The 14,390-nt window shown below is 53.3% G+C and overlaps 1 protein-coding gene across 7 annotated transcripts in view; it reads left to right on the forward strand.

Annotated features, from left to right (window-relative positions):
* ARRB1 (arrestin beta 1) overlaps nucleotides 1–14,390 on the forward strand; it is a 71,488-nt gene that overhangs the window by 49,532 nt on the left and 7,566 nt on the right. For 5 of the 7 annotated variants that reach the window (XM_019726468.3, XM_019726469.3, XM_074335760.2 and 2 more), the window contains exons 4-15: nucleotides 717–761; nucleotides 1,477–1,673; nucleotides 2,981–3,040; nucleotides 3,898–3,965; nucleotides 6,067–6,202; nucleotides 7,070–7,154; nucleotides 7,622–7,694; nucleotides 8,506–8,643; nucleotides 9,786–9,869; nucleotides 11,136–11,159; nucleotides 13,372–13,442; nucleotides 14,234–14,285. In XM_019726468.3, the coding sequence (XP_019582027.1) occupies nucleotides 717–761; nucleotides 1,477–1,673; nucleotides 2,981–3,040; nucleotides 3,898–3,965; nucleotides 6,067–6,202; nucleotides 7,070–7,154; nucleotides 7,622–7,694; nucleotides 8,506–8,643; nucleotides 9,786–9,869; nucleotides 11,136–11,159; nucleotides 13,372–13,442; nucleotides 14,234–14,285 (1,033 nt within the window). The remainder of the gene's footprint in view (nucleotides 1–716; nucleotides 762–1,476; nucleotides 1,674–2,980; nucleotides 3,041–3,897; nucleotides 3,966–6,066; nucleotides 6,203–7,069; nucleotides 7,155–7,621; nucleotides 7,695–8,505; nucleotides 8,644–9,785; nucleotides 9,870–11,135; nucleotides 11,160–13,371; nucleotides 13,443–14,233; nucleotides 14,286–14,390) is intronic. The other 2 variants (XM_074335761.2, XM_019726467.3) reach the window with 1 other exon arrangement.

Here is a 14,390-nt window from a genome sequence, read left to right on the forward strand (position 1 = left end):
GTTTCTGGCCTCTCGGGTTCTGGGCATAGAAAATGTCCTTCGTGTCTGGCTGCACTTGACACTCCCAAGGTCGGGCCTTGGGACATTCTCCCAAGTGTCAGATGTGGCAGTCACCGTCTAAGGCTCTCCACATATTAACTCATTTAGTCCTCATAGGACTTTACAGTCACAACCCCTGACCTGTAAATCCCGAATTCAAAAAGCTATGAAAGCCGAAAATTGTTCCTAAGTTTGATACAGCCTTGATGTAGTGGCCAACCTGACCTGACTAGATAGGAGACTGTTTATGCCTTAGGTAGCCTCTTGGGGAGAACAGTCACGTTTCTCTGCAGAGGTGTCTGTGGGTTTGGTCATGGGGAGCTGCCCTGACCCTGCAGAGCGTGTTTCAGACTATATGGAACATGTACCACATATGGCCTTTCTACAATTCAAAACTTCTAAATTCCGAAGTATACTTGATCGTAGGGGTTTTGGACCCATGTTATTATTCTTATTAACAGATGAAGAAACAGAGGAGTTAAGTAACCTGCCCCAAATCACCAGCTGGATCTGTAAGGCCAGCCCATGGGTGGGGGTGGAGGTGGCCTCCCCATTTCTCTCACAGTGCTTTTGGACAGACAGATGGTTGGGTTTCGGTCTGGCTTGGTGTTTGGGGCTCAGGCATTTGAGAGGGCAAGTTATGGGGGTGTCTGCTGAACTCTCTGTCCTTCCTCCAGATGGTGTGGTCCTAGTGGATCCTGAGTATCTGAAGGAGAGGCGAGGTAAGGCCCCCACCCCCAGCCTGTCCTGGGGCCTCCTCATCCCCCGCCCTCCGACCTCCCAGGCAGGACAGCGGCCAATCTTATTGGTTCTTCCCTACCCATCCCCACTTGTTCTTCCCTCCAAAGCCCCAACTGCACATCAGAGCAGGTGCCCTGGCCTCCTCTGGCCTGGGGCAGCCCTGCCCCATGCCCACTAGGAAATACCATTTCAATGCCCTGAGCACTTTACAATATATCATGATGATCCCAAGGCTGGGTTACGAACAGGGCAGAAGTTAGAGTCTCGTTTTACAGAAGAGAACATGGATTGCCAGGGAGGTGAGGGTATTGTCCAAGGTCAGCAAGAAGATTAGAAGCAGAGGTTGGGCTGGGATAAGACCCCATGCCTTCCAGACACCACCCAGCACTTGTTTCCCCCTCCCTCTGCTCTTTCCAACTGTGCCCCTCCACACATCCCATGGGCTGGAGGTGGGGGGTGGAGGACGGAACTGACCGAGCAGTCAGCCCCCACCTCCTCCCAATGGCCAGGCCATAGGTGGCTCTTCCAGGTACCCAATACTCCTGTCCCAAAGGCAGTGCAGCCCTCCCCACGGGAACGTTGGGACCGACCTGTGGCCTCCAGGTGGGCCAATCCCAGGGCTACAGCTGGTGCTCTGGGGTCTGGGGGGCTTGTTTGCTGCCCTGCCAAGCCCCTCAGTGCCCACTGCTCCCACAGTCTATGTGACACTGACCTGCGCGTTCCGCTATGGCCGGGAGGACTTGGATGTCCTGGGCCTGACCTTTCGCAAGGACCTGTTTGTGGCCAATGTGCAGTCCTTCCCACCGGCCCCCGAGGATAAGAAGCCCCTGACACGGCTGCAGGAGCGCCTCATCAAGAAGCTGGGCGAGCACGCCTACCCTTTCACCTTTGAGGTCAGAACTGCCAGTACCACCCGTGGGAAGCCCGCTGGGCAGGCACCTGGGGCAGCTGGGGCAGCAGCTAAACGTTACCCAGTTTCCCAGTGTACCCTGGGACCTGGGGTACTGTCACTTACACTGCCTGGCGAGTGTCCCTTCTCTGGCCTCTGCCGGGGGCATCACTCTTACCTCTGGGCTACTCCTCGGACCCTCCTGAGTCCAGGTCCTTGGTGGGAGAAAGGAAGGTCTAGAGGGCTGCAGAGAAAGAAGGAAACCTTTCTCACCGTGGGGTCACTACAAGGCTGCCTCCTTCCTCAGACTGGCTATCCACTTGCCCGGCTTCAGCCTAGCTCACAAACACGGGATAGCAAATAGTAGATTTCTCTGCTCTGTCCCCTTTCCATTCTGAGACTCCAAGATTCTAGGTTTTCAAATGTCCTATTTCTCAGACCCTGAATCTGTGATTCAGTGAAATCCCCTTGTTCTCTGGGAGGGTTAGAGATGGGGAGAGGGTATGGATTATCCTGTCCATTGGGGATGTACAGGTTTCCTGTGGCTGTTGTAACAGACCACCACAAACCTGGTGGCAATTAAACCCGCCAATTAAAACACAAGTTTCTTATGTTACAGTTCTGGTGTTTAAAAGTAAAAAGCGGGTCTCACCAGGTTAAAATCAAAGTGTCAGCAGGGCTGCGTTCTTTCTGGAGGCTCTAGGAGAGAATCTGTTTCCTTGCCTATTCCAGGCTCTGGAGACTGCTCACATTCCTTGGCTTGTGGTCTACCCCCCAAACCCCTCTTCAAAGCCAGCAATGGCCCATGAGTCTTTCTCACATCCCATCAGTCTGACACTTGACTTTTCTGCTTCCTGCTTTCATTGTTAGGACCCCTTGTGATTCTATCCAGCCCTCCTGGATCATCCAGGATAATCTTCCCACTTCAAAATCCTTAATCACACAGATAAAGTCCCTTTTGCTGTGTAAGGTAGCTTAGTCACATCACACGCTTTGGTGATTTGGCGGGGGCGGGGGGGCATTATTCCGTCCACAACAATAAACATGGAAAGATCTTTTTCAACTGTTGTTCTGTGAGAATTGGGCTAAGCTAATCCTTTTAGAGAAAGAAAAACATTGAAGTCCTTGGCTTTTCTGGAGGGGCCTCTGGCCCCGTGTGGGGCGTGGCTTGGCCTGGTCCTGATGGAAGAGACACGCTTGTCCTTAGGGGCCCCTGGTGTGATGAATGTGTGAGGGATGGTGGGGGTGGGAGACATGGGGTGGTTTGTGGGGAATGTGACAGGAGGCTTATTCTGTGTGTCCTTGTAACAGATCCCTCCGAACCTTCCATGCTCTGTGACATTGCAGCCGGGGCCTGAGGACACAGGGAAGGTAGGTCAGCCCACAGCGAGTATCTCTCTTGGTGCAGGACACTTGTGTCCCCAGGCCCCCGGCTTTCTCTCTGGGAGGTGCCAGAACCCTCCCTGTAGAAGCCTCCTTGTGTCTAGGCCAGTCTGATACCCGCCCCAGATAAACAGTCTCTTCTCAGACAGTTACGGTGTCCTCCTCACTCCACATTCAGTTATGTGGCAGAGTCTCTCCCGACTCACTCTGACTGACCTTGGCGTTGGCTGCAGCAAGACCAAAATGTTCTCGGGACGACCACCTGGCCTCACACGTTATATGGAGGGGCAGTCATTTCATAGGTGGGGAAACTGAGGCTCAGAGAGAAGTGACATCACTAGTGTCACAGGCCCCAGGTCTCTGAGCCCGTTTTCTCATCTGCGAAATGGAGATAATAAGATGTGCCTCCTTGTGTGGTTGGGAGGGTGCAGTGAGACCCTGAAGCAACTCACCCAGTGCAGAGTCTGCACACAGGACGTGCTCCCAGACAGGGCTCCTGAGGCGCCGGTTGTTGTGTCTGGGCAGCTGCCTTGGTGAGGGTGGCCACTCAGATGAGGCAGGAGTCCAGGGAGTGGAATCCAGTTAGGGTGGTTTGGGATGCCCAGTGTTGGGGAAGCTGGGGAGCAGCTCTGGGGGGAGGTCAGATGGGGAGGCAGCTGCAGAAGGAGGTGGCACGGCCCTGGTGCTGAGCACAGGGCTCCTGAGTAAGACCGAGGGGCTGCCGGGCTGTGTGAGCTTGGGGTCCCCATCCAGCATCCTTGTTTGTAAAATGAGAGGGTGGCTGGCTGTGCTCTCCAGACCCTGCCCATTCCAAGGCCCTGTGGGCAGTGACCTCTTCCCCACAGGCCTGTGGTGTGGACTATGAAGTCAAAGCCTTCTGTGCGGAGAACCTGGAGGAGAAGATCCACAAACGGTGAGAAGGACACAGCTTCTGGCCGGGTGTGGGCTAGCTGCTGACAGATGGAGGGAGGCAGGCTGGGCAGAGTCAGAAGAAGAGATGTAACAATACCTGGAAGTGTTCAAGGAGGGGCCACACATTCCAGCCTTGGAAGCTGTGAGAAGGGCACTCTGCAAGGCTGTCAGGTCATGGAGGGCTTCCTGGGGGAGGTGCCTCAATTGCCCTGGCTCAAGCTGCAGCATTTTTTCCTTTACCACTATACCTGCTTCCCGTATCTCCCTGCTTTTAGTCTTGTCCCCTCCAGACTGCGTATCTTTTTACTTTGTTTTCGGAAAAGCCCAAAATTCATATTGTTTTAAACAGTGAGCAATTCTTTCCAGGCCATCCTAGACCCCTATTTCCCAGTTCTCCTTGAAGGCAGTCAGCAGCAGGTGGTGGTGGGAGTGTCAGGGGAGGCTTCTAAGCAAGAGAGGGAAGTGGAGAAAGTAAACCCACCCAGGGGAGAGAGAGGGGGAGGTCAGCTCATGTCTCAGAGAGGGGCAGCGTTCTCCTGAGAGGCACTGCCTTGGGCAGACAGAGCCCAGGCTGGCAGCCCAGAACACTGGCCCGGACTTGTGGGGTGGACTGCCTAGCCCCACTCTCACGTCCGCGTCAGCATTCAACTCGGATGCACCCTGCCTGGGACAGTTCCTACCGGAGGCTGGCTGCAGGCACTGCAACCTCTCATGGTGTGCGCTGAGTTTGCCACCTGGAGGCCACAGGGTGTATTGCAGGCATCTCTATTGCCAGCCTGAGCAGCTCATGTATGGGGAGAGATGGAACCCTTCACCCTTGCTTCTCTGTCCCCCTTTTCATCTCAAGGCACGAGACCAGGGGAAAAGAAGGGGTTGTGGGTTGTGGGGGTGGAGCCTGACTAGAGCAAGGAAGAGAAGCGACACAGAGCCAACACCCTCACCACCAACACCAACGGGACATTTTAAGTCCGTACCAGAATAATGATACAGCAAATATCATTTATCAAGAACTTATTAAGTGCTGTACACTATTCAAAGTGATAGACATGTATGAACTAATTTAAGCCTCGTAGCTACCCTAAGAGGTTGGTCCTGCTACTGTTGATGTTTTTCAGGTGAAGAAGTGAGATACAGAGGTTAATTTACTGTGTCATACAGTTAGTAAGAGGAGAGCTAGGACTTTAAATCAACCCTAGCCGTCTGGTTCCAGGGAATGGAGGAGGCTTATCTGAGAAATGGGGGTGCCGGCATGCCCAGATGTCATGGAGACTGCCTCACTGAGTCCCCATGCCCTCACAACCCTCGTGTCCTTGTTTCCTTCCTGAGCCCTGTCACCTTTGTTGAGCCCCATCTCATCTCTGGGCCTCCATCCTCTCGCTGAGGTTCTCCTCTTTATCGGCTTGCATTCCCCCAACTGAACCTGTCACCTCTCCAAGCCCCCATTTCATTACGGGGCCTTTGTCTACTTTGCATATTTTTATTTAATAGATATTTAGCAGGCGTTTGTTAGATGGAAGGCACTGTCACAAGTGCGGAGAATACAGCAGTGAACAATTGAGACAAAAATTTCTGTCCTCAAGTGGCTTACACCATCAGGTAGCATGAGGGGATACAGGAAGTGAAGACAGCCCCTTTCTTACCTTCCTGCTGGCTACCAAGACAGACCCACATGAAGTGCTGCCATGGGGTGGTTCGGCTCTGGTGTTGTACATGTTCAGACCAGGAGAAGATCCAAGTGGATGGATCCAGGAAGGTTTCCTGGAAGAGGAGGCATTTAGCCAAGCCTTGAAGAAGGAAGCAAAGAACAGAAGCCGTAGGGAGAGGGAGTTACAGAGGCCCAATGCGAGTGAAGCTTCAGAGATAGGACCAGATAGTCCATCAAGGGTAATAGTGAGGAAGTGGGGTGACTGGGGACAGAGGGAGCGAATGGAGAAGAGCCAGACAGGGACAAATCCTCCGTACCAACCTCTGCAGTTTGGACTGGATTCAAAGGCCATGGGAGCCGTGGCGGTCCCTTGAGCAGGAGAGGGATGTGAGGATTGCAAGGAAAGGGGTTAGAAGCGGTGACTCTTGTCATCTTTCATTCCGCCCATCTCCACTAGGAACTCTGTGCGCCTGGTTATCAGGAAGGTTCAGTATGCCCCGGAGAGGCCTGGCCCCCAGCCCACAGCCGAGACTACCAGGCAGTTCCTCATGTCGGACAAGCCCTTGCATCTAGAGGCCTCCCTGGATAAGGAGGTAGGAGGCTTGGACTTGGCAGGGGGTGGGGGCTGCTCAACCAGGGCTGGGACCTCAGATCTCAGCTCTGTCGTGGCCTCGGGACTCCTTGGGTCGACACTTCTGCCCCCAGCCCTGGAAGCACAGGACTCAGGGGACCCGAGGCTTCCCTTGGGGGATTCAGGGAAGCCTCTTGGTACTTAAAAGGGTGGCAGAGGGGGTCATGAGCCTGAGGCATACAACTGACTTCAGAAGTCAGGGTGCCCTGAAGGCTCTTGGGTCCTGGCCATCTTCCCTCACCCTCGTTCCCTCTTGAGCTTTGTGCACCCCTTTTCCCTCTCGGGAGACAGTTGAAGGCACGTTCTTGGGGCAAGATGCAAGTGGAGGCCCTTCCGTGAGGGTTCAGGCCTGGTTCCCTCAGTGAGCCAGTTAGCCCTTCCCCACCTTTCTCCTGCTTCTTCTAGAATCTCCTGTGTCTAACATTCCAGGCAGCCAGAGCTGGCAGGGACTTGATACATCACCTAGCTCAACTCCTGCATTGTACAGAGGGGAAAACTGAGGCTTAGGTCACCTGTCCAAGGACACACCGCTCTCATCCTCCTCATCGTTATTATTATTGTTAGCACCATTTCTGGTGACTAAGCCAGGCCTAACGCCCAGGAATATCACCTTCTAATTCAAGTATCTTTCAAGGTCCCACAAAGGAACCGAAGTCTAACATACCTGGTGGCCCAGCATGAGTGGCAAGTTGCTATGAACTTGTGGCCCTTGTCAGAGTGGCCGAGGTCTGGGGACCCCAGGAGATGTGTGGGAGGCCTCTTCTCCCTCTGCCTCTCTAGAGCTTTGGTCTCCTCCCACCCACCCCTTCTCCCTTCTCACGCCTCCCAGATCTATTACCATGGAGAACCCATCAGCGTCAATGTTCACGTCACCAACAACACCAACAAGACGGTGAAGAAGATCAAGATCTCGGGTACACGGGCAGAGGGCCAGCCGGGCGGGGGTGGGGCAACAGGGAATCCTCCGAAGGGTGGGGGTCGCTGAGGGCTCTCTGCTTGTTAACAGCCTTGTAAATAACTAGTGACCCACGGGGAAGCCCAGGGCCTGCTCTAAGCCAAAGGGTAAGGCTTTTGAGGCTGGTAACACAGGCTGCCTATTGGCCAGATAATGAGTTTACTATTTAAGCTGCCACCTCTTAGATTTCCTGGGCTCTGGGCAAAGCCATCCTTGAGGGAAAGATTTTTGGTTATGGAAGGGAATGGGTGTGTTTGGGCTGCTGTTTAAGTGGAAGATGGGGCCTGTGTCCTGTGGAAGACCCCCCCCCCCCCCCCGTGGACTCTGGCCATTGCCTAGGGCTGAACTTTCCCACGTTGGGGGAGCTGGGAATGCCTGGGAGCTGCACCCCTTTCTCATGCCACCTGTCTCCCCCTTCCTCCCCAGTGCGCCAGTATGCGGACATTTGCCTTTTCAACACAGCCCAGTACAAGTGTCCCGTGGCCATGGAAGAGGCTGAGTAAGTGAGCCCAAGCCCAAGCCCAGCCCTGCCCACATGGATTGGCTGGGAACAAGAGTTACTGGCCCTCATGGCTCTTCTCCACCTGGCAGAGGGCTGCGCTCACACTTCCTTGCCACTTATAGTACATGACCCTCACAACAGCCCTTTAGAAAACATCCACTTGATTTAGGTATAAGAAAATGCATGCTATAGTCAAGGAAAAGACCTGCAAAAATTAGAATGGCAAAATAAGAGCTAATGACGCTAAGGGCGCTGAGGTCATAATTACACTGCACCAGAAACCTACATTGAAGAGAGGTACTTTGCTCTGAGCTTCCTGACAGCCAAGGCAAAGAGGGTAAGGCACTAGGGGCACAGCTTTTCTTGTCTGATAAAGGAATAATCCAGCTCATTGGATAAAAGGGGTTGTGTGGGAGAGTAGAGAATTATTTTATTTTAAAAATCTAGGTTTGAGGAGAGCTACTAGGATCGAGCATGGAACTTTGTCCCAAACTTGTGAGCCGCTAAGGGAAGCGAAGAGACATCGAGTGAAACATCTTTTCTTACCTAAAGGAAGTAGATGCTCCTATTAGAAAGCACAACTGTTTTTTTTTTTTTCTCCTTGCCCTGCAAATAATTTTTAGGGGCAGTTACCTTTCATTAATTTTTCTGTATGTGTGTGTTTATTTACATGTAATAGCAATCAGAATTTTTGCACTTAAAAACAGTTTTCAAATGTTACTATGTGGTTTTTGAGACGTCCTGGCTAGGTTGGGGTTGGCTCAGGCGGGGATGGGGGCATTTCCACACTTGTCTCCCCTCTTCCCAGTGACACAGTGGCACCCAGCTCAACATTCTGCAAGGTCTACACGCTGACCCCCTTCTTGGCCAACAATCGAGAGAAGCGGGGCCTTGCCCTGGACGGGAAGCTCAAGCATGAAGACACGAATCTGGCCTCTAGCACTTTGTGAGGACCCACTCTCCCTGGTCCCGGGCTTTTGAATGCTCTCCCAGCCCCCAGTGGATCCACACCCACCTTGGTCCCACCAGTGCCAGCACAAGCCATGGGTTACCCTCTTCCCAGGTGCTGTCCAGAGCCCATCCTCAGGAGCTTGATCTGCCAGGGAAGCTGTCCTTTTACTCCCACCGCTATCCAGGGCTGACTTGGAGAATAAGATGGACCCCTAGATCCAGCTCCCTTTGTCAGTGCAGGGATCTGCTGGCTTGCCTAGGGGAGGGCAACCCAGAGAGGCTTCCTGCAAGAGGCAGCAGCTCCTAACCTAGTGTCTTCAGTCAGATGAGACGTGTCCCTGGGGCATAGTAAGGCCAGAGGGAGGGATTGGCTCCTGGAAGGGTTCCAAGAGAGAATGAATCTGGAGGCTGGAGAGTTCAGGGCAGATGTGGGGGTGCCCCCCAAAGGCAGGGATCCCAGGGACATATGGTCATTTCTTCCCCATGGTCATCACTGACTGTCTGAGACCTGGGAATGGGAACCTGTTTTTCCCTACCCACTCAGGTCTGGTCCTTTGGTGGGGTGTAGGCCTGTCTCTTCAGCACCCCAGCCCAGGACTCCCAACATGGACCCTGTGCTCCAGCCCGAATGTTCTTTCACCACCCCCTGCACAGGCTAGCCACGCACCTCCGAGCGTTTGCCCTCTTCCACCCTGGCTCAAATCCTGTCTTCAAGACCTGGTTGAGGCACCACCTGCTGCAGAGCCTCCCCAGCTACCCTCGACCCTCCCCTACCAACTGCACCCCATCCCCCAATCCCTGTCTGGCCCTTTGTGCCCCACTGGTTGTTGAGCAATGAGGGAAGCAGAGTGGATTCATTGGAAAGTAGGAGGAGCCTGGCCCTCTCTGCGCTGCTGGGGCTCAGGCCCAGGAGGAGGGGCTTCCCAGGGCTGCACAGATAGATATGGAACCCAGGGCTCCGAGTCCCCGCCCCCTCAGGGCACAGCTTACCTTTCTCACACTCTGCTCTCTGCTTGCTCATGGCTGAGGGGCTCGGGGGACGGATGGGTGGCCTCTGCCCGCTACTGCACCCCATGCCTGCCATGTCCCATCCCTCCTGCGAGCTCCCTGAACCGACTGCCTTGTATTGTCTTGCAGGTTGAGGGAAGGAGCAAACAGAGAGATCCTGGGCATCATTGTTTCCTACAAAGTGAAAGTGAAGCTGGTGGTATCCCGGGGCGGGTGAGTGCTCTAGCCCAGCCCAGGACCCCGAAGTGCAGAGGGATGTGCCCCCGACCACCCACAGCCCGCTGCCCGGTTCTGCCTGTTGGCTGGACCTTTAGCTGCATCACCTTGAGAGTGAACCAAGCTTGAGGACTTCCTGTTCTTTCCCTTCTTCCTTCCTGCTTCTCTTCTCCTCTCTACCCTTCCCCCTCTCCAGCTTCAGAGACCTTCAGCCCCTCGCTTACCCCTCCCGTCTTTCCTTCCTCCTCCTCCCCCTCTTTCCTATCCCCACCACTCTGGGCACATGGGTGGGGGAGGTTTCCTCAGAGCCTATGCTGTGGGGTTTCCAGGGGGTTCTGTGCCCCTAATCATAGCTTGGGGTACAGCACTGACCCCCATTCATGTCCATGCTGATCTGCTGGGGAAATGGCTAAAGGGGCTAAGAATCCCACAGCTGGATTGGGGATGTTCTGACTCTCCCATTTTACAGATAGGGAAACAGAGGTCCGAACAGCTCCCCAAACATTTCCTGCAATCTTCTCCGCTAATCTCAGGTCATGGGCTGTCATGGAAGTGGACCAGACATATTCCCTGCCCTGGAACATAGTCTGGTGGCGGGAGGCTCACAGAGAGCTACTTTTCCCCGTGTATTGGCCCTACATGCTGTTATAAATCTGGAATTAGGATTGTCTAATTTGTCACAGGGATTTCTTTTCTAATTGATCAGTTTCTGCAAAGATATTTGAAAGCTCAGCATTAGACATCAAATCCCCTTTGTTATGAGAATAATGCCTCGTGCAGGTGGCAGCATGTAATACTGACCACATGTTATGGGATATCTCAGAAACGCAAATCCCAAGTCTTATGTCCTGTGATTCTTGCAGTACCCACAGTCCGCTTAAAGCTTCTTCCTCGAGAAATCCTCAGTGGCTCCTAAATGGCTTCCTTCTGTCCTTAGATGGGCCTCCCCAGGGCAGGCAGCACAGGGGTTAGTTTTACGGTCTCCTTTGCAGATGAAAATCCTGGGGCTCAGTGAGGCTTGGCAGGGGGTGTGGCTGAGCCAGGCCTGTATCTCAGTCCCCCCACGCCCCGGGCAGGGCTAATGCCATGTCTGTGTCTTCCTGAATGAGAAGTTCCAGCCGTGCAGGGGGGTGGGGTGGGAGTGTGTCCCAGGGTCTTCTCTACCCTGACGGGCAGCAGGGGTGGTGAATGAACATGCTTTCTGTTTTCTTCCTCTCTGAACTCTCTCCTGACCACTCCTCCCGCCTCCTATGACCCACCCAGCCTGTTGGGAGATCTTGCATCCAGGTAAAGTCCCTCCCTTTGACCTGATCAACCCATCTTCCCGAACAGCAGGGCGCTGGGTTGGAAGGAGTCTTGGCAGCCACTTTTGATTGCCAGGCTCAGGCGTGTGTCGGAACGAGAACCCTCTCCCAAGAGTCCAGGGAGACACAGTCTCCCCCCTTTAAAAACCTCACCCTGCCCTCCCTTGCATCCCACTCAAGTGACCAGGACCTTTGCAAACAGCAAAACCAGCTTCACTGATCTGGGGAGTGAGCCACAATCAGTTTGAATTGCAGCATGTTTTGGAGAAATGCAGGCTTCATGGCTTTCAAACTTCTACACTAATGAGAATGAACTGCTGGCTGAGTGTTGCTAAGGAGAGGGCCTGTAGAGATCTGCTTTTGTGGACGAGATCCCCATGTTGCCAGCTGGACCCACATGCATTCCAAAAATGCACGAACCCCACATGCAGTGGTTTTGCCTCCTCCTGTCACAAGATGGCAATGTTACTCGTCCCGAAAAATCTTAGTCCATGGAAGGTGAAATTAATTCAATTCCATTCAGTTCAGTATAATTCAGTAAAGATTTCTGGAACCCAGACTTGTACCCAGCTTGGGCTGGGTGATGAGATCCCAGAGAGGAATCAGACACAACCCCTGCCCTTGATTAAGTTGGAAAGTTAAGGTCCAGATTCTTCCACCCATATCTTTTATGGCTTCAGTGAAGGTGGGGAAACTCAATCTTCCAGCAGCTTCCATTCTGAGAGCTCACTCTTCCAGGTGACCTCGGGAAAGTAATTCCCTTTTGGAAGCAAAATGCAAAGTACGAAAAAGAAAATAAAAGTTGTTTCAACAGCCTTATGAAATGTTTATGTTCCCATTGAGGGAAGATAACGATTCTGACAGCCGCAAGCTTCACAGTTTAACCAAGCCTTTTGCCTACACCATCTCTGGGAAGTTCTAGTGTTTCTAGAAGGTTGACATTGTTATCCCCATTTTCCAGATGAGCTCAGTGAGACTTGAGGATGTCAAGTGCCCCCCAGTGAGTGGTGGGGCTGGCAGAATAGACCTTTCTGGTGGCACAGCTCATGCCCCTGCCCACTCTGTTCCCCTGTACCGTCCTCCCTCCCAACTGGGCCTGAGCAGCAAGCTCAGTAGGATGAGCATGTACCTGGCAGCACTCATAGGTGGCAGGGCCTCCTAGGGTGACACCACCCCAAGGTAAGAGGAGGAGCTTCGAGGGCTGCTTTTGTAAGAGTGGAGAGCAGAGCGTGGGTAGGACTCACTTTCTCAGTTCTGAGCTTTTATCACCCATTGGTTAAGGGCATGAATGATGGAGTCGGAATCCTGTCTGTCATTTCCCATTAATAGCTGTGTGGCCTTGGGCAAGATATATTTTTCTCCTGTGCCTCAGTTTTCCAATCTGTACATTGAGTATAATAATAGCATGGTTGTGAAGATTAGAGTTACTCTAGAATAGTCCTTGGCACAGAGTCAGCGCCGTGTGTCTTGTTATTTTTGTTATCAGGGCCAAAGGGGGGAGGAGGCCCTGTCAGGAGCACTGGCTGGTGTCCCCCCCCACCCCCCATTACTCACCATCCTCACCCTCCATCCCCACACGGCTTCAAGGCTCTGTGCACAGTGTCCACAGCCCTGAGGCCTGGGTCCCATCCAACTTGAATTTGATTAAACTAACCTCGTCAGGGCATCATCCAGATGGGGGGGTGCTAGGGCCACCTGAGCATTTTTATAGGAGCCTCTTGGAGATGCCGGGAGATGGGACAGTGCGGGTGGGGGTAGTTCCAACCAGGAAGTTGGGAAGTACAGTGTCAGGGAAGGCTGGGCTGGCTGTGGTGATTTGAGGTTGGCAGGGTCCCTGGACACCTCTGGAGCCACAAGTGACTGAGGTGCACACACACCTGGGCCATCCTTCCCCGCCCTACCCCCTACCCCCCACGCCTCCTCCCAGCTCGTGGGAATCCAGAAACCCTTCTTGGGAAAAGGGGAGGTTTCCATTTCTTTTTGGAGCCAGAAGAGGTCTCCTAGTTCAACTCCTAGAGAGACTGAAGCTCACAGAATGGCAGATCCCCGGCCTGAGACCAGATTTCCTACCTCTCAACCCAGAGAGCTACCTCCTCTGACTATAAAACCCTTCCCAATCCCCAAACTGACAGGGCATTGAGTCTCACAGCCCGAGCCTGGGCTTGCGGCTCACCGGTTCTGGGTCTCTGTTTCAGTGACGTGGCTGTGGAGCTGCCCTTCACCCTAATGCACCCCAAGCCCAAAGAGGAACCCCCACATCGGGAAGGTGAGCAGGATCGTTGGGTCACTGGGGTGGGGGTTTCCAGATAGCTGACCCCCTTCTCTACCAGCTACCATGTTTCCCCTTCACCCCACCTCCCTCTGGGACAACCTAAAGTCTAGGGTCACCCCTCTTCCCCAGCTTCCCAGGATCTTTTGTGAGGCCTACATTCCTATTTGCATCTGACCCCCCAGGAGACAGAAAGGTCTGACTCTGTTCTCCACGAGGGTGAGGGGGGAAGTTGGGAGTAGAGGGTGGGGGACCCACTGGCCATGCTTGGAACCCTTGTCTTGCATCCAAGTATAGGGGAAGAGGCTACAAGAGTAAGATGGCCCCTGGACCCACCGTCTCCATACTTAATTAAGTCTCAGATTGTTTCAGCTGAAAGAGATATATAGTATGTACCTCAAAGAAAGAAAAATGTTTCCACAATTAAACTATGCAGTGCCATTGATTGTAAAAATACCCCAAGTTGGGAGATGTGAAAATGTGAAAGAAAAAAAGAAGGTTGTTTTAGAGTTAGTGAAACTCGTGCATACAAGAAGTGAATCAAAGACAGGCCAAAAGGAGCAGGATCCAGAAAGTGTTCTGTTCTCCTGGGCCAGCGGGGTCCTCCTTAGTGCCTTATTCCTGCCTTTAGGATGACTTGAGGTATTTCTGAGGCCAGAGACCAACTTCCCTTCCCCACTCCCTTCTTCCTTTGCCCTCCTCGTCTTCACTTGGTTGTTTGGGGCAGGGACCTATGCTCCATGCCCACTCAACACTAACCAACGGGCGCCCGCCCACCCTGTGTTTAGTTCCAGAGAACGAGGCACCAGTAGATACCAATCTCATAGAACTTGACACAAAGTAAGCGGAACCCTGCCTGCAGACTTCTGGGGGGCGGGCCTTGGGCGGTGGTGGGCAACGGGGTCATTTGCATATATGCTTATTAACCCTGAGGAGCAGCTGGTC

The sequence above is a fragment of the Rhinolophus sinicus genome, chromosome 14 (assembly GCF_057876585.1).
Source record: "Rhinolophus sinicus isolate RSI-liver-muscle chromosome 14, RSI-T2T, whole genome shotgun sequence".
In the NCBI taxonomy this organism is placed as follows: domain Eukaryota; kingdom Metazoa; phylum Chordata; class Mammalia; order Chiroptera; family Rhinolophidae; genus Rhinolophus; species Rhinolophus sinicus.